Consider the following 19,115-nt stretch of genomic DNA (forward strand, 5'->3'; position numbering starts at 1 on the left):
TCGCTTACACCAGCACCTGGCTTTTCGATATACACACGCATAATTCCTTGCAGAATTAAAAGCTAAATCGTGACTACTGGGCCTGTAACGTTGTATCCCTTTCTCGTTTTACGGTCATTTTAAAGTAGCAATGGCAGGCCCTGAGGAATATTAAAACAATTTATAGCAGCGCGTACTAGGGTATTCGTTAAGTCCAAATACAAGTTCATAGCATTTTCTAACTGAAATTCAAATAAAATTTGTAAATATTTACACATATAGTTATTCTATTATATATTTACCACTCTCGTTCCGTAAACAGACAATGGCGAAACCAATCGTTAAATTTAGACATCATCCTCCAGCAACATATTATGTATATGTATTAGCGGACAGTAACTTTCTACTTTGTTTGGATCGTGGTCAGGGCTAAAATGCAATCGTAACGTCGATAATATTAGTATTCAACAATATTTTTGTTTAATTGATGGCAGCGTAAAACTATATTTTAAGTTTAATTTCATACCTATGTTAAAAATAATTATCGAACAATTTTGATCCATCGGTTGTTGTATATTTTTTAATTACCAGCCAAATAATAATATTTCATTTTAACAATTGCACGAATAAGGCTCTCGTTGGGCAACACTTCAACTCGGAGCTACCGGATTATTTTCACACAGACCGTGATTCTCGGCGACCGTAATACCTCATTAACGATACAGATTCGGCTATCGCGATGAGAAAGTTGAAAACGGGTCGATTCATTGACGGTGAAGGCATATCGTTTTTGGTAACACACATTTTAAATAAAAATAATTACTCAAAACGGTCAAAGTATTTGTATCACGTCGCAATAAATATAAATCGATATAACAGGCAACAATGAAATATATACATATTTTCATATAAAATCAAGTTACTTTAAAAGTCTTTCAATTTGGGGTCAACTTATGCAATTACTGCACATGTAAAATTGCCATTCTACAGAGAATTAATGTTTCAGCATTTAATTTATTTCTTATTTATACGCATTATAACGTTGAAATAAAATTGAATAATAAAATAATTCTAATACAAACATGTTGCAATTTCAATATTCAAAGACAAAAAGATAATTAGTATAATAGGTCTGTGTCTTTACAAAATAATTGCATTTTAATAATTTTATAATTCATTTTAAGCATGAAAATGATAATAATTCAAAACTGTATTATATTGATCTTTTTGATTATCGAAGTAACGATAAAAGGACGTTAACCTCTTCTTTAAGAGATTCCACAAGTATAATGAGAAAAATTCTTGATAGACGGATTATTGGAAAATAATAACGTAAATCTATTAACTGTGATGAACGAAGTAAACGAGTGTCTAACTAGTTTAAAATGCAACATAACGTAAAATAATTAAATGCTTCCATTTTTGTATACAATAATGCATTATGTAACATCAATATCTGTATTGTACATTCAAATATGAAGTCGTCTTATCTTCCAATTATCTATCTTGTGAATGTGTAATTCGAAACACAGGCTTCCAAAAGGATAGATACTGAAAACAAATCACTGTAGCATCAAAAACACATTTTTAATACAATAACCAGAATTAATAATACTAGAGATTATTAATTTTATTCCCATTTATTCTATTCTAAATTTGTACAATAAATGTATTCGAAATATAAATCATTAGACAATTGAATACATAATCAAATAATTCTATGTTTTTCTATGTAACTTTCACATTATTCGGTTGTGATAATATGCAATAAATAATATGCTACTCATACTAAGTAAATGAGGACTATGTATCTCTGGACTAAATCTATACAATATTTGCATAAATGTTATTAAATACAATAAAAAGCATTTATTTTACATCTATAAAGAAAATTTGTTTTATAAAATATATATGTATTTTGTAATAAAATGTAATTAGGTGTAAATGGAATAAATCTCTGATCTCTTTTAGACCATTTAAGTTAATAATTACATCAGTTGCAACACCAACCAATCGTAGATAAAATTTGTTCAGCATTTTTAAAAACTTCTTCAGGTGAAAGCATACCGTTTAATCTATAAACCATGTTCTGTTTCTCAAAATGTTCGATTATGGGCAAGGTATTTTGTATATAAGTTTTGTGTCTTTTCACTAAAACTTCTTTGTTATCATCGGTTCGTCCACTTCCATTAGCCCCACGTCTCAAGCATCGTTCTGTGCATACTTCCTCATTACAATCGCAAAATAATACCCCTTTCACGATGCATTTATCAGACATTGCCTAACAACAGAATATATTAGAATATATAGCAAGAGAACATCTACTGCTAGATGTTACTTCTAGACGTCTACTTTCATTGTCTTTAAAAATGCAATAATTATTTCTGATAATATTAAATGCACTTTGAAACTGGTTACAGTAACGTTATTACAGCATACCTTGTACCATCCATCAACGTTATCCTGATTTCGCGGGAAACCGTCGATCAGATATCTTTTATGCGGACTATTAGACAATTGCATTCCACGTTCTAAAAGACTACAAGTGATCGCAACGGGTACGATCGTCCCAGCCTTAATATGATTTTCGATAAGTTCACCATATTCTGAGTCTGGTTTTGTACGTTCCTCTCTTAACAAATCACCAGCTGACAAATGTACATAACCATATTTTTTTGCGATATTATGACACAAGGTACCTTTACCAGCACCCGGGCCACCCAAAATAAATAAAACCTCGAATTTCTGGGTTGAGAACATTATAAAAAGTTGTAGCCTATCTGCGAGTACCTTAAACATAAAATATCACTATTTTTTATACAATACACGTTAATTACAAATTTTTTAAATAAAGACCTCAAAGCATTATGGCGCCAATGGGTGGCTCCCTCTCTCCTAATGAATTAGACTTCAAGTCTCGTTTTCACGTGGCAATAAAAGTCATGATTTTTGTTATCTTGGAAGTTGATGTCATCATCAAATATGTATAATCGTTGTCGTTGAACAACGGCGTTATAATTTACCTAGTCTCGTATTGCAGTACAATATCACAGCTGACTCCAGTACCAATCATGCTGAACGAGAAACAGTAAAACCGCGAGAGTCTGATTTTGTACTTAATAGAAGGAGTATGCAGCATTTGTGTGTCTCTCTATATCCAATGCAAAATCGAATTTCCGCAGTTTTACTGCCTCTTACTCAACATGGCTCGTAAGTACTAAAACCGGCTGTATCTAACAATAAAGCCATGGTACTGACATTGGAAGCAGTTGTTTAAACTTTAAAGTTGTATACATAATCGATGATAAATCAAATGTAATGAGTTTATTTTAAAGCAATTTCTCTTTAAATAATAATTTATCATTTGCTACTTACATATGTATCTACAATAATCAATAAAAATAACATAGACTTAACCACATATACTACCCAACACATACATATCTATCTCGTCAATCCTTACAATCTGTCTGTCTAATTACATATTTTCAAAATCCACTAGATTTTTCACGAAATGTTATACATATAAAATATGTCTTTTAAATTACTTACTTGTTATTTATGTATGTTATTTTTTTACGCATATATATAAGCACAAATACGTCGAAGCTTCAAGTTATGACTGCTAAAAGCTTTTTCTTGCTATTCCTTATCAAACTTATGATATAAAATTCTTTCAAGCACTGACATATCAAAACGTAATTAAAAACTGCGCATGTCGTGTTATTACGCAACCATGACATGCATGTGATGCATGTAGTCTGCTTAGTTTTAAGTTCTACTGTAAAGCAACCACATGAACTTGTGGTACAATTTACCGGATCAATTACATAATGCAATTAAATAATGTACAATGATTTAGGAATTGCAATTGACAACTTGTTATCATTAATATACAACCATACATGAAAATGTTGTCTTTATAATGTAATGAATTTGAACGTAATGAATTGAATGAATTTGAGGTTACATCAAACTCATAGTTATTAATAAAAATAGTTAAGACACGGAACAATGATAATTGTGGGGAGGTGTCAACGATTTATAGGATTCGGAAAACTTTTTACATCCTACTTTAGTCAAAAATATTGTGTTGTTAACCAATTATCCTCTCACATCACAGTTCATACTTCATCTTTTACGTATAACATAAAACATAAAACTAAAAGTAATCATGCATCAATCCAGAATACATTTGATGCTGTTGAAATCTTACCAAAGACAAAGAATGAAACAAAACAAAGAACGTTTATTTCAAAGATAATTGATAATTCTCCCCCTAAGGTACAACCATACTTGAAACTATTAAGAATGGATAAACCAATAGGTAAGATAATATACAACTATAAGTATATTTTAAAATTAATTATAATATAATTATGCCACCTTAGTAAAAAAGTAATTCGAAATGCTTATAATTAATATATACAGGATCATGGTTATTGTTTTGGCCTTGTGGTTGGAGCATAGCCATGGCAACACCACCAGGTGCATTCCCAGATATCCAACTTTTGCTACTTTTTGGAATGGGTGCATTCATCATGCGTGGAGCAGGATGCATTATAAATGATATGTGGGATCAAGATATCGATGGGATGGTAATATTAATTTGAAAAATATTTTAAAATTAGATATTATGAAATCTTTTTAATGCTAGGTAGCCAGAACAAAAGATAGACCATTGGTTACGGGAGAAATTTCACCTCTACAATCACTTGTTTTCCTTGGAAGTCAATTAACTTTGGGACTGCTTGTGCTGTTACAACTAAATCTTTATAGTATTATATTGGGTGCAAGCTCGCTAGGTATTTTCCTAAACACCAATACAAAACAGTATTTCTCAATTTGATCATCTACTCTCATTAGTAAATTCTTCACAATATAGAATTATAATAATATACCTAACCCATTCAGGGTTCTTCTTAACTTAATGTAAACCTTTAAGCTTTAAATGTCCTTTACGCGTCCATCTATAAAAAACTGTTTACACATTCTCTATATGTATATACATTATACACAAAGCGACATGTTACACTCTTTGCAGATAAATTTATTGTACACTATAATATCATATTAATGTTCGCGTAGGCTAGTTTATGCTATCTCGGTGCTCGGCCACATATTGGAACTGAGCTTCCCCGCGTTCGTTCCGACAGACTTAAGAGGTTTATAGACTAAAATTTAGAAATACTGTTGAACTAATCATTAAAATATTGTTATATCGTTGAACATTTTTTATTACAGTTTTAGTGATACTTTACCCCATTATGAAAAGAGTAACATATTGGCCGCAATTGATACTAGGAATGACCTTCAATTGGGGCGCACTTTTGGGTTGGTCTGCTGTACAAGGATCATGCGACTGGTCCGTATGTCTACCTCTTTATACTGCTGGAATTTGTTGGACACTCTTGTATGACACTATATATGCACATCAGGTACAGTTAAACTACATTCTCACGTTTATTTTCATTTAATACTTGTCATTTGCATTGCAGGACAAAATAGATGATATTATAATAGGTATAAAATCAACAGCTTTAAAGTTTGAAGATAAGACAAAAATGTATTTGTCTGGATTTAGTTCAACAATGATAGCAGGGTTAATTACGTCAGGTATATTAACTGCGCAAACTTGGCCGTATTACGGTGCAGTTGGATTGGTCGGTGTTCATCTTGCTAATCAGGTATAATATTACACAGTCTAATTCTTCCGGGATGGGAACAGAACTGCGGCAAAACTATAAGACTAGTAGTTACTAGCATTGAATGTGCAATTTTAGTATAAAAATTTTAACATAAATATATTTTTAGATCTACAGCTTGAACATCGATAATCCTGTAGACTGCGCAAAAAAGTTCATGTCTAATCACAGGGTAGGAATGATTCTATTTGCTGGAATTGTATTAGGAAATCTAGTAAAAAATTCTGTGAATGAAGAAGATGATAATATTAAACAAGAACTGAAGATAGACTCTACTTCCACCAAAAGAAATGAACATTAGTTTTATCACTTTGGTAGGTAGTACTTAGATTAATTTACTAAACTGTATATGTTTAAAATAAGAAAATTATGTGGACAACTGGCTGGTTCCAGTAAATTAAAGAAATTAGTTTTGATTATTACGTATACATGTGCCATACAAGAACTTTCAATTTGTGGTTTTTAGTTCTATGATATTAATACATTTTCGGAATTATGAATACTATTTCAAAATTGAAAATAAATAAATACTAAAAATATAAACAATTCATATTTGATAAAACATTAACTTTATAATTCAAACGTTACACCAAAGATTACACCATTATACGATAAATAATAACAATTGAAATTAACAGTACATAATATTAGTTGTAATAACGGAAAAAGTACAAAACAAGTCATTTCTTATCATTTATGTATTTGTTCTTGCCTTAAAAAATGCATATATGTACATTTATCAGAAGTCAAGTAAATCACAATTACGATCATTTTTATACGCGAAATCAACTTACAATGGATAATGTAATTTGATCTTTGTCGGAGTTTAACTGATTAACGGAACTCCCGCGTTCTAACATCTTGAATTCATACTGTTTTTGTGTTAACAAAGATTCTTTCATTTTATCCAAGTGTTTTATATTTGGAAGCACTATAGCTAAATAGCCTCCCTTATGTGGAGGCTCCAATAAAAGTTTTGGATTTTGTAATAATGCTTCATTTACTTCTACTAATTTTCCAATTATACAGCATTTTATAGTATATGTTTTTCCATTTGAACAAGTAATTATACAAATATTAGAATTAGCTTGCAAAGGTTGAGCACCATGTTTACTCTTGCCTGAGACTTTATTCAAGACTCTATCTAGTTTTTCACTAACTTTAAAATCTACTTTTGTTATTTGTACATTGCTCTGTAAAGCTGCATGACTTGGAGCCAAAGTAAGCATACAAATACGATTACTATGCATCAAAATGCAAATATCATCTGTAGTACTTTGTACATCTAATTTGTAATAAGCAGTAAAATATCGATCTGTAATTGTTGGAAACAGTCCATCATATTTCACCCCTTCTAACATGTCTGTAATGTCACTGTCTGGTGGAAATGGAAATAAATGATCATCCTCATTGTTAGTTAATGACATTCCTTCATCTTCATTACTTGTTACTTCCATATTTTCTTGATATTCAGAAGTCTTATCAGTATTACTTTCCTCATGCAAAGTATTTTTACTTTGCAATTGTTGATGTGTAGTAAATAAATTTTCATCCAAGTCATTGGATGATTTAATTCTTTTTGAACTTGGTTCATTATTAGAATCAACATTCATTTTTGATTATTACGATTTTAGTATAAATAAGTTTTGTAACAAAATGAAGTATCTCTATACTATGTATACTATGTATACAGTACAAACTAAATTATTTAAAAAAATTTTTGAAACCAATTTATATCGTACTTTTACTCTTTTCTTCTTGTTTTAGAATGATAGCTGTTCTTTTCATCTCTGAAAGTTTTCTATTTTTTGCTCTATTAATTTCTAGCTATAATGAAACATTACGTAATTAAGTATACATTTTAACCTATAAATTGGTTTGCTCGTTTAATGTTTTGTAATAAGATAGTTAATTACAGAAACTATGAAATAGAATTACAGTAAAACTTACTTGTTCTTTTATGCATAAAGTCATTTGTTTCTCGATGTCGTTGCAGTAACCAAGGAATTTACGATACGGATGCTATGATCAGGAATAAGACGAAATCTGTAGGTTACTTTCGTACACAATTAATAAACTGACTACGTGCAATATATATCAATGATCTACCTCGTATTTACAATCTTGATATTTGAAGAATAATTCATTACAAGCAACATTATGAGCTGCTAATGAATTGTAATGTCGCATATTAATATATATATATTAATGATTACACCTTGGTATTATATGTTTGGAAATACGAATACGTTCTAACCATACGATTTCGAGATATTTACTTATGTGGTTGTCATGAAGAAGAAAAGAAGGAAGATTTTCCTCTATTTACGGAACTCCCTAACGTACCCTAACGTCTTTAATTTTAATATAAAATACAAAAATCTATGTTTCTTGAAAATCAAGGATAATGTAGTAATTCTATTTCTAGATTAGTGTTTGGCATTCTTAAATATTACCATTAATTCTTACTATCGAACTTAAAAGTAAGAAGCAGAGATGCCACAAAGCACAGAAGGTGCTCTCTCACACTATGTCAGATCACGCGTACGTGAGCTCGTGGAATTTCGGAAATCCGACAAAGGCAAAATGACGCATGGCCTCTTTCTCGATTCTCCGAAGTTGCCCGAAGTAATTTCGGATCGTCTCGTGGGAGTCGAGAGAGAAAGGCTCACACTTCCCTTCGCGCTCTTGAACAACTAATATCCAACCTCCCGTCAACAGGTCTCTACTGGCCTCTGCTGACCGCTGCTGACCACCGTTTATATTTCTGGCAACGTACAACGATTACTACTGACGTCTGCCTGCCTCCGCTGGACTCTGCTGACCGCTACTGACCACTCCTGATACTCCTGACGACGTACAACAATTACGACCGTCTACTGTCAACCTTTCCAGGCTTCTGCTGACCATCGCTTATATTTGTGACAACGTATAACGATTACTACTGCCTTCTGTCACCTCCACTGGATTCTACTGACCGCTGCTGGTCTCTACATGCCTCTACTGATTGCTAACCTAAATTATCAGGTAATGTCATAAAATTGTTTTACCAAGATACACTTCCTTTTACGAAGTACAAGACACGACTATATGTACGTTTGAATTTTCCTACAAATCTCCGCTGGCCTTTGCTGACCGCTGCTGACCACTCCGGATACTTCTGACAATGTACAACGATTACTACTTCCTACTGCTTGCCCCTGCTGGTCTCTGCTTCCCACTGCTGACTTTCGAATGCCTCTACTGACCTCCATTGGCCTCCGCTGACCAACGCTGACCACTCCGGATACTTCTGACAACGTACAACGATTACTACTTCCTACTGCTTGCCTCTGCTGGTCTCTGCTTCCCTCTGCTGACTTTCGAATGTCTACCGACCTCCATTGGACTCTACTGACCACCGCTGACCAACGCTGCCCACTACTGACCGTTGCTGACAACTTGTAACATGATTTATATGTATTAACCTTTGTATAATGTAAATCTACACCAATAAATGTTGTAATTTAAACAAATTCTATCTGTTCTCATCATTTTTTACCTTCTTTTCCTCTCCGAATCATTTCCTTAGTTATAAGACTCCCTCAGAAGCGCTCGACCGATTCTACGTATCTTTAAAAATTTTCTAAGTTCTCTGGAAAGATTTGAAATCTCCCGCCGCCAGAAATTTCTGGGAATTCCTGGAAATGACGTCATTTCCAGGAATTTCTGAAATTTCTCGGAATCCCTGAAACAGATCGGAAATCCCTGAAACTTTACGGGAGCCCTGAAATTTCTCGGAAACCCTGAAAATTCTTGGAATCCCTGAAATTTCTCGGAATCCCTGAAATTTCTTGGAAGTTTCAGGCAGCAGCTCCGGCCTGAATTTTTCGGCAAAAATTTTAAAGAGCCCCCCCCTGAAATCTTTCCTGGGCACTTCGACAATTTCTCTGGAAGCCCGGCGGCTTTCAATCTCTCCTGCCAGCCGTCAACCGCCAGTGCCTCGTGTTAGCTGTGGGACTTGAAATTTTTCCGCCAAGTGTTTGTTGTCCTCCTGCCAGCCGTGGGACTTTGAAATTTTTCTGGAAGATCGTCGCTGGCCCCTTCTCCGCTCTCCGCCCATTGTTGTTGTCTCCTGCCGGCTGTGGAACTTAGAAATTTTTCGGGAAGGAACATCCCGAAAATTTTGCAGCGACACCCCCCCCCCCCCTCCCACTGGGTGGGAGACCGCCAGCCAAACCTGGCCGGACCCCCACCCCCCCTCCAGGGGAGGACCAGCTCCTGCCGGCTCCGCTGCTGCTGCTGGAGATGTTGCTGCTAGGAAGGCATGTCATGAAATGGCCCATTTAGAGTTGGGTTAACGAGTGTATATATAGAAACGAAGGCCCGAGCGAGCGCTTGTGAGAAAGCCCAGGCGGCGGCAAATTCGAAATCTTTTCGCGGGACTTTGAAAATTTTTGCCTCTGGCAAGCGGCGCAATATTTGAAATCTTTCCGAGGAACTTTGAAAATTTTTGCCTCTGGCAGCTAGTATGCAGAGCTGGCGTTTACCTATCGACCGTAGCTATGCCGCTGACGGTTTCAGGTCCATTTTAGACTTGAAAATTTTTATCTCTGGCAGTTAGTACGGGAGCTGACGTTTACTGAATGAATGAATAAGTATCTCTAATCGACCATAAGTAAAACGCTGACGGTTTTATGTCCATTTTAGACTTTGTTATCAGGAGGGGAAGAGGTGGCAGGTATCTTATAACTAAGGGAATGGTTTCGAGAGGAAAGGAAAGGTAGAAATGATGAGAACACAGCATTCTTTGAAATTATATCATTTATTGCCATAGATTTACATTATACAAAACTTTAATACATATGAACATATTATATTATATTATATCATGTCACAAGTTGTCAGCAACGGTCAGCTGATGTCGGGAGATGTTGGCAGAGGCCAGCTTAGGCCAGGAGACGCTGGCAGAGGTCAACAGAGGAAGGCAGGAGTCGTAGTAATCATTGTACGTTGCCAGAAATATATACGGTGGTCAGCAAAGGCCAGTAGTGGCAAACAGAGATCACCAGGGGCAAATAGTAGCAAATAGGAAGCGTTATATGTTGTCAGAAGTATCAGGGGTGGTCAGCAGCGGTCAGCAGAGACCAGCCGAGGCATGCAGTGGCAAGCAGAGATCAGCAGGGGCGAACAATAGCATGTAGAAAGCATTATACGTGTCAGACACATCAGGGGTGGTCAGCAGTGTTCAGCAGAGGCCAGCAAAGGCATGCACAGGCAAGCAGAAACCTGCAAAGGCAAGCAGAGACTTGTAGGGGCATGCAGTAGTAAGTATTAATCGTTATACATTATCAGAAATACCTGCAGTGGCCAGTAGCGTTCAGCAGAGGGCAGGAAAGTTCAGCAGAGACAAGCACACGCTGACAGAGATCAGCAAAGACCAACAGAGGTTAGCAGAAGTCAGTAGTAATCATTATAGGTTGCCAGAAATATAAGCGATGGTCAACAGAGTCCAGCAGAGGCAAGCAGTAATCAGGAGCAGTCAGTAACAGTCGCTGTATGGTGTCAAAAGTTGTCGGGAGTTCTGTAGTTTTGTCAGCACTGGTCATCAGAGGTCATCAGAGGCAAATAGAAACCAGGAGTAATTTGCAGAGTTCAGTAATGAACTCTAGGAAAGGCAAGTAAAAATACCTGGGCAGTCGAGATTCCGAATCGTATGCCGTTGACGTGAGGTCGGATTTCAGTTGTTCAAGAGCGAGAAGGCAAATGTGAGCCTGCCTCTTTTAACTCCCACGAGACGTGTCCACGGTGCACTCGGCGCTTCGTCTGGCATCTCTCGTTTATACCAGTGACGACAGATCACGCGTATGTACGTGAACTTGTAGTGTCTCGGAAAGTCGACAAAGGTAAACTGACTGCTCTCCTTCAAGAGTCTCAGAGACGGACCAAGTTTGTTGTCAAATAGTTCGCTATCTGCGACGCTAGATGGCGTGCATTTTTCGACCTCGAACCCTCTGGTGCTAAAACGCCCAAGTTTGTCGTGGAATAATTCGTTACCTTCAACGCTAGATAAGCACGTATTTATCGACCTCATACCCTCTGGTGCTAAAACGCCCAAGTTTGTCGTGGAATAGTTCGTATCGTCCACGCTAGATGGATTTCTCGACAGGCTTGGGCTTTTTAGCACCAGGGGGCCTGAGGTCGATAAATAAGTGCCATCTAGCGTTGAAGGTAACGAACTATTCGACGACAAACTTGGGCGTTTTAGCACCAGGGGGTTTGAGGTCGAAAAATAAGCGCCATCTATCGTTGAAAATAACGAACTATTCCACCAAACTTGGGCGACTCTCTCGACGAGGCGGTCCGAAATTACTTCGGGTAGCTTGGGAGAATCGAGAAAGAGAGCATGTGTTAGTTTGCCTTTGTCAACTTTCCGAAACACTGCGAGCTCACGTACGCGTGATCTGGCATAGTGTGAGTAGTACACTCGGTGCTCAATCTGGCATCTCCGATTAGAGGAAGATTCTCTAGAGTATCGTTACAAATCATTTTGGTCTATGGTACAGCAATACCAACCGTGAAAAAGAGAGTAATTTCTGTGATAGTAAAATTAAAGAACGGTTAAACAAAATGCGATGAAACGAACCTTCTATAATTATTGTTTTATACCCTGGCCTGCTTTGATTCTTCTAATAACAACGTGAAAAATATCCGAAAAGTTCCTACTTTTGCTATTTATGGTTATGTTCACTGTACATCTGGCTAATTTTAATACGTATATATGCTTTTGTACAGTGAACAGTGCTTTGCGAGTGGAATTATTAGGAATTTTGTAAATGACTTGGCACAACGCGATACTATTTTTATATATCTACCACGTCATCCAGTCGACACAGGAAAAGACGCTTTAACGGTAAAATATGTGTTCATTGAGACATTTTACTTCGTAATTCAACTAAAACATGTCAGAGAGCAAGGTGGATGCGGAAATCGTGGGGAAGCAGTATACAAACGATGCAAGTCTTATTGATACAGTCGAAATCATTGACGTATTTACTTTCGACTTTAGTGATACTGATAGTTGGTGAGTAGCTTTATTGTAATCTTTAGTTTTCTATACAGTTTTTTGATTGATGGTAATTGGTCTTCAAATGTCATTCGTGCCCCTAACTGATCTTAATTCCTTTTCAAGGTTTAGGTTCTGTGCACCATTTTATTCCACACATATATGTTTAAACTGTTAAATTATTGTAAAATTATTGTATACTAAACCTTGTAATGTAAAAGTTTATATTAACTATTATTTCTTTGTTAGGTTATACATTCCACCAGAGTATCAAACACAAACCACAGTTCAGAATTTACATGCCTGGTTGAGAAGTGAACCTGACCTAATTTTATCAGGTATTGATAATGTTAATTAATTATTGTTCAATGAATTTTATGTAATTTTTTAATACAAATTTCAAATATAATATTTCTTCAGGTAATAGGAGATCTATCGACACAAGAACATTCACAAGACCTAAAAAACGGTCTAGTAGAATTAATTTTGAATCTATTCTTGAAAATTTGTCTCCAACTGTGGCTAATACATGGAAAACTTCATGCCTAAATTGTTTTTCAAATATAGAAGAAGATGTAAGTTTATTTATGTGTTTGCTGTGTATATTATACATGTATATTTATGATGCATACATTTAAGTGTTTTTTTTTTATGTTAAAGTTGAGTAAACATTTAGATATACCTAATGCCAAAAAAGAGGAAGCTATACCTCTTATGTTAAAAATGACACCTGTGACAAATCTTAGTCTTCTTTCTGATGAAACCATGGCAGGGTCAGGTCAAGAAAGTATGGAAGTTTTCTTAAATATGTCTCGTTCAAAGGGAATTGATTCATTTATTAATTTGATGGAACCTGGACTTGGTGATCCTCTAATGAATGTTTCACAGCCTTCTGTTTTTTATTCATCTATCACTTCATTGCCTAGAGATGATTCTTTGCATAATGCTGAATATGATAGAGAAGAGGAAACTATAAATTTGACTCCTTTGAATGGCCTTCAAGTTGATAGGCATGAGGATACTATAAATTTGAACATCAATGAAACTTTTTCAACGAATAATGATGTAGACAATAACAAAAGCTACTGCCCGTCTTCGGTAGATAAAATATTTACAAATAAATCCAATACGAATAAAAAACTGGAATTAAACGAAACATATAAGACAGAACCAGTTTCTAAAACACTTCTGCCATCAAGTTCAGATAAAGTTAAACATGGTACAATTAATTTGTCTTCCACATTTGTAAATAAAAGTGATGAAAATACGAAATTATTACAATCCGAGAATGGTGCAGAGAAAGCTGATAATTCGCTCATTTTAGATGCTCCATACTGTACAGCAGAAACTGCAAAAACAGACACAGATACATCTTTAATCGTTAAAGGCGATACGTGCGAAGATAAAAATCAAACGTGCGATTTACAAAATAATGCAGTCTACAATGTTTCAGGAAATTTGGTTGAACCTTCCTTAGTTCCTGTAAATTGTAGTTTTGCATTCATGAATGATAATGCTTTAGACTCCACGTTCAAGCTGCCAATCCCTCTTGGCAATCAATCAACCCCTAAAAATTTAGATGCATTAAATTCTACATTTAAAATGAGTAATAAAGAACCAACGCGAATATACAACACAGTCTTTGGTTCAAATTTCAAAGCACCTACATCATTGAGAAAAGAATTATTGGCAGAAATACAGAGAAGTGGTGATCATAAACTTGATTGTACATTTAACCATGCCAGTAATGAAGTTTGTGGTGAAAAGGCTAAGCAGGAAATAGTCCATGAAGTCCCTGATCAGAATACAAGGAACGAGATTCCTGTAGAAAATAAGTATAATACATACAAAAAGGAATCGTCTGTTAACAAAACTAATACTCGTACTGAAATCGTGAGTGACAAAGGAGCCTGTATTCCAAGTTCACAAGACAAGAAGTATTACACGTTTACAAAGAAAAATAACGCTCATGGTGGTAAGACTGATATGGAAAATACGGAGTCTTCAAAGGACATGGACACTACGTTCGTGAAGCCGCTTCCAAAACTGCAAAAAAAAAAGCAACATATTCCTCGAATGCTTTCAAAATTACCACAGTTTCTTCAAAAGTCTAATCCCAATCTTGTATGTAATTCTTTGAAAACTGTCAATATGACAGGGTGTATGAATCCATCCAGTATTGGATACATGAAAGGCTCGCAGCCGAATATCGTACGAGACGTTGAGAAAAGTCTAGCAAATAAATTGTACTCCCTAGGAAAAATGAAAAGTGGTTCCGAGCAACGACTCCTGGAACTTAATACAGGTGTAGGAGAACTTCAAATGATGGGTGCTGGAGGATCTACAGAAAGTATCGAAAGTACACAGAGTGCTCATAGCGCGCCTGATTTAGATGATAGGCTTAGTACATGTTCGGATAGTAGTCACAATTCGTACACTGTGCAGCCAATGAATATCGAGCAATTGCATCAAATAGTACGGATGCAAGAAGAGAGTAAGTAAATACTTAAATATTACTGTTAATTATAATGTTACTAAAATTTTGTAACTTTAATTAATCATGTAAAACTTTTTAATGTCATCAGGCTTGAAACAAGATGCAATGCCCCAATTAAATAATCGAGTTCTGGAAAATAATTGGGTTGACATAGAAAAAGATTTACCTTCTCCTATTATGAAGAATGGCATCAATAGTTGTGAAAGTAATTCTAGTTCGCCATTGAGTACAGATTCTAATATGAAAACAAGCTCTCCAATACTAAGCCCTACCAGATCTAATCAATCAATAAATACTGATGGTAAGATAAAATATATAATCTATAACATTTTACAAATTTTTATATTTTGTATCATATATGAATTCCTTACAATGTATTTTTTAAGATCATCCGGTGGAACATGTATTAAAAGAGCAGACTGAAACTGGCATAATGAACAAAACTGAAGTGAGTATTTTTTTACCTTTACGTATATAAGCTTTGAAAAAAATTATTGATTTTTATGATTGACATTAAATTACAGGTATTTAATAAACCGACAATGAAAATTGAAAACAGAACGAGACTGAGACAACCAACGAATTGGAACACTGGAAATAGAACTTCAAATACGATGAGTGCTATACCTAGACCACAGTCGCGTATACCAGGTCCCAGGTTTGTCAGACCAATTGTAAAGAATACCCAAGGTGATGTAAAACGAGGCTATATGTAAAAATTCAGGCGGTACTAGTAATCAAATCAGGAATGTGTTTCTAAATAAGGCCCTTAATTTAATCCGTATTCATACAATCGTTTATATTAAAGGTGTTTAAATTATGTCCTTGGGGGAGGGCACTTTTGAATATGATAAAAGTTCAGTATTATTATACTTCCAAAATGTTAAAAGGTATAATTGAGACCACGTTCTCAATACTTTTTATTTCCATTTGTTTACGTTTAAAGAGGACAATGAATTTAAAGATGAAATAATTTCCGTCAAATTGAATTCTATCCTAAAAAATAGTTCAAATTTTAAACGTTTTATAAGAAAATAGAATGCAATTTAGCTCAAAAGATTGATTACGAAATTACTAGAATATAGTATGTTTTAAAAAATTGATTTGTAAATGATTTTACTGAAAACGAAGAACGCGGTAAATTGATAACGTTATTTGGACTGACAAGTAGCTCTCTAAATTATTATTCTTTATCTCATTTGTTACTTATATAGCGTATACGCTTGCATTTTGATTCTTGATTTGCAATAGTGTACTTGAACGTTATCGGTACATTTGCAACGTGAAACTATAGTTCTTATTATAAATGTAGATACATGAAAATAATTTTTTTACAAGTATATCGTTAAATACGACAAATGACATTGGTTTTCAACAGGAATGTACATATATGCGTAATGCATGTATTTCATTTGAAGGGTTAATGATATACCATTAATGTGCTGTGTATATACATATAGGTAGAATTTTCGAATCAAACTTTTGTACAAACTATATGTTTTAACAAATAATAGAGAAGGTAAAGTAGACAGATATAAAAAATATTTAAGAATAGAAATGTATTCAGAGATAAGGTTGCATATATAGGTACTGCAGCAACAAATTTATAGTTTATACAAGGAAACTAGGAATAAATTTATACGAAAAATATTAAAGCAATAAAAGTTCTTGAAAAATAAAAGATGCAGATGAAGAAAGTTAGTGAATCAACTTTTATTTGCATAAATTATTTGTTTCCTTCGAAATACCGAAATGATATATAAAGTATGAAATTTGTATTAGAAACAACTACAAACAGGTTTTCAGAAGTATGAAAACTGGTATTTTGTAATAGAACAGTAGAAATTCTGAAACGCTGTTTTATAAAAAACTATGGGTAAAAGTCAAATATTTAAGATTACATAAAAATTTTGATAATTTTTCATCCATTTTTATAAACATGTATACTAGATACTATCTTTAAAAAAGAAGTATAATATGATATTTTTTAATGCAAATGGCCTATACAAAATTAGTTACACAGCAATTTATTGTACATTATTAATCCTACACAACATATTTGTACATTTTGAATACTCTCAATCATAATTGTTTTATTGATCTGCAACAAATATATTTTTAATTGTAAATTTTATATCGGCTTTTATATTCTAGAAATTTCTTAAATAATCTTAACATGCAAGAATTAATAAAACACTTTTATGATTTCAGAGTTTCTAAAATTTTAAATTATAGTTACCAAAAGTTAATTACAAAATTGTTCGCATATCATAGAAAGGTTGATGTTAATTGTACTGTTAAGAATATAAACTTTTAGTAATGCCTACTCGTATGTTGAAGTAACAAGAAAGTAAGTTTTGTGCGCTGGCAATTAAGAATTCCGCTAATTACGTATGAAGATGTACATAAAATATCCAAGGCTGTAGATGTGCTCTGTGGCGAAACTCTACAGTGTCCTTCCATTAAGTAATGACAAATATAATTGATTGTAAATTAGGAAATACAGTTGAAAACGAAAGACTGGATCTGTGACTAACGCATCTGTAATAAAATGTAACACTTTCGTGCAAGGACAAGCACAGTAAGCTCCTTGTCATTAAAAGAATAAGTCGATTTTTATCAGAAATGTAACACTAAAGAAAGAGTAACGTTTCTGTGTACTTTACCAATCAAACAATTTTTATTCGTATAATTCTGAAACATTTTTTCACAAAAGACATTTGATTGTGTAAAACAAAAAAGATAAAATTATAATTTTGTCTAAGGAGCTTACTCAACGATATGTACGATAAATAATTGTATCCTAAAATTTTTTAAATACTTTCAAGATTTTTTTTTTAACGAAGAATTAGTAATTACTTATCGTATACCTCGTACATGCTTTTCATTTCCGTCCTGAAATTTTATTTTTTCCAGTGATTTAAAAGTTTGAAAACTGCAACATATCACGGTAAAAATATTAAGAAAGGAATTGTATCGATTAAAATATATATGTATTCTAAATCCAAGTTAAAGTACTATTTCCATTGCTGATAAAACAGTATACTATAATGAATATATATTGAATATTAAAGTTTTATAAAAACATCAGACAATGAATAAAAAACACCTATGGTATAGGGTACTTGTGAGGAGTCTATTAATAATTAGAAAAAAATTAATTACATTCGTATACAAAAAGCTCGGAAAATTATTGTTTTTAGAAAACATTACTTTCTGAATACTTTCGGCAGATTTGCTTTCAAATAATTTTGAAACTTGGAAAAGGCATAAAGCCAACCACGTTCATTTATTATTTGAGGCTTTTTATCGTAACTACAATATTTTATAATATTGTTGGCTCTTCAGGAATGTTCTGTGTACATACATATGAGCATTACATGCAATATCTTCATGCTGTATTAGTTGCTAGCTTTGTACTTGATGCTCTATTCAACGTTCCTTCTTTTATAATTCTTTGCTTGAAGCAATGACACCAAGAGGAACAATAAAGTGCTCGTACTTGACCCGTTTTGTTAGAGTACTGTCAGGTTTATGCGCATAGTCGTAATTTGTCCATTTATCATTAAATTTCACTGCTACATATTTTATGATGAATTGTTGCGCTCGTTGCATTGTGTTTGAATTTAATAACACGAGCATAAATCTATGGTTATTTTTTAATATATGTAATACACAAAATATTTTTGGTCAAATTCGAAATTTTGTTCTAATAATTCTATTCGATTAATTTGATACATTTATAATTCGTCTGATAAATGAAAAAATCAGAGGACAAAAGATCGACAAGTCTAGACATAATCCAAAAATATTTTTTAACGATGTAAAATCATTGATAAATGTCGAACGATAACGATAATATGTTCAATACATAAATGAAACAATAGAT

At 33.8% G+C, this 19,115-nt stretch overlaps 4 protein-coding genes across 6 annotated transcripts in view; 2 read left to right on the forward strand and 2 right to left on the reverse strand.

Moving 5' to 3' along the window:
* Positions 1-1,600: 1,600 nt before the first annotated feature.
* Positions 1,601-8,140, reverse strand: Dak1 (cytidine/uridine monophosphate kinase Dak1). The gene is made up of 4 exons (XM_076771170.1): positions 7,794-8,140; positions 7,635-7,706; positions 2,419-2,769; positions 1,601-2,260 (listed from the first exon to the last, which is right to left on the reverse strand). Exons 1-4 carry the CDS (start codon positions 7,872-7,874, stop codon positions 1,973-1,975), a joined length of 792 nt encoding a protein of 263 aa, XP_076627285.1. The 5' UTR covers positions 7,875-8,140; the 3' UTR covers positions 1,601-1,972.
* Positions 4,264-6,230, forward strand: Coq2 (ubiquinone biosynthesis protein COQ2, mitochondrial). The gene is made up of 6 exons (XM_076771132.1): positions 4,264-4,306; positions 4,411-4,577; positions 4,637-4,784; positions 5,224-5,417; positions 5,478-5,666; positions 5,794-6,230. The coding sequence occupies exons 1-6, from the start codon at positions 4,291-4,293 to the stop codon at positions 5,983-5,985; spliced, it is 906 nt and encodes a 301-aa protein (XP_076627247.1). The 5' UTR covers positions 4,264-4,290; the 3' UTR covers positions 5,986-6,230.
* On the reverse strand, positions 6,368-7,855 carry LOC143344757 (protein Abitram). Of its 3 annotated transcripts, none has more exons than XM_076771144.1 (3): positions 7,794-7,855; positions 7,635-7,706; positions 6,368-7,511 (listed from the first exon to the last, which is right to left on the reverse strand). In XM_076771144.1, the coding sequence occupies exon 3, from the start codon at positions 7,295-7,297 to the stop codon at positions 6,470-6,472; it is 828 nt and encodes a 275-aa protein (XP_076627259.1). In that variant the 5' UTR covers positions 7,298-7,511; positions 7,635-7,706; positions 7,794-7,855; the 3' UTR covers positions 6,368-6,469. The 3 variants fall into 3 exon arrangements, with proteins under 3 accessions (XP_076627259.1, XP_076627266.1, XP_076627275.1); XM_076771151.1 differs by having other exon boundaries at positions 6,368-7,474; positions 7,794-7,808; XM_076771160.1 differs by lacking the exon at positions 7,794-7,855 and having other exon boundaries at positions 6,368-7,474; positions 7,635-7,730.
* A 4,098-nt stretch (positions 8,141-12,238) lies between the features above and the next one.
* The window catches only part of LOC143340963 (uncharacterized), a 6,996-nt gene continuing 119 nt past the window's right edge, over positions 12,239-19,115 (forward strand). Inside the window, exons 1-7 of the mRNA XM_076763432.1 lie at positions 12,239-12,747; positions 12,979-13,067; positions 13,150-13,304; positions 13,390-15,223; positions 15,315-15,527; positions 15,613-15,674; positions 15,751-19,115. The exon at positions 15,751-19,115 is cut by the window's right edge and continues 119 nt beyond it. Coding sequence (XP_076619547.1) covers positions 12,626-12,747; positions 12,979-13,067; positions 13,150-13,304; positions 13,390-15,223; positions 15,315-15,527; positions 15,613-15,674; positions 15,751-15,942 — 2,667 coding nt within the window. The 5' untranslated portion in view covers positions 12,239-12,625 and the 3' untranslated portion in view covers positions 15,943-19,115. The remainder of the gene's footprint in view (positions 12,748-12,978; positions 13,068-13,149; positions 13,305-13,389; positions 15,224-15,314; positions 15,528-15,612; positions 15,675-15,750) is intronic.

The sequence above is a fragment of the Colletes latitarsis genome, chromosome 1 (genome assembly GCF_051014445.1).
Source record: "Colletes latitarsis isolate SP2378_abdomen chromosome 1, iyColLati1, whole genome shotgun sequence".
Lineage (NCBI taxonomy): Eukaryota > Metazoa > Arthropoda > Insecta > Hymenoptera > Colletidae > Colletes > Colletes latitarsis.

Bases quoted from the DNA above. Each gene is read 5' to 3' on its own strand.
- Coq2 (XM_076771132.1), top strand. The intron at 4,785-5,223 runs GTATTTTCCTAA...TTTTTATTACAG, and splicing joins ATTGGGTGCAAGCTCGCTAG to TTTTAGTGATACTTTACCCC. The intron at 5,418-5,477 runs GTACAGTTAAAC...TTTGCATTGCAG, and splicing joins ACACTATATATGCACATCAG to GACAAAATAGATGATATTAT.
- LOC143344757 (XM_076771144.1), bottom strand. From the start codon at position 7,297: ATGAATGTTGATTCTAATAATGAACCAAGTTCAAAAAGAATTAAATCA.
- Dak1 (XM_076771170.1), bottom strand. From the start codon at position 7,874: ATGCGACATTACAATTCATTAGCAGCTCATAATGTTGCTTGTAATGAA. The intron at 7,707-7,793 runs GTAGATCATTGA...TCCTGATCATAG, and splicing joins ATCAAGATTGTAAATACGAG to CATCCGTATCGTAAATTCCT. The intron at 2,261-2,418 runs GTATGCTGTAAT...TTCTGTTGTTAG, and splicing joins ACGTTGATGGATGGTACAAG to GCAATGTCTGATAAATGCAT.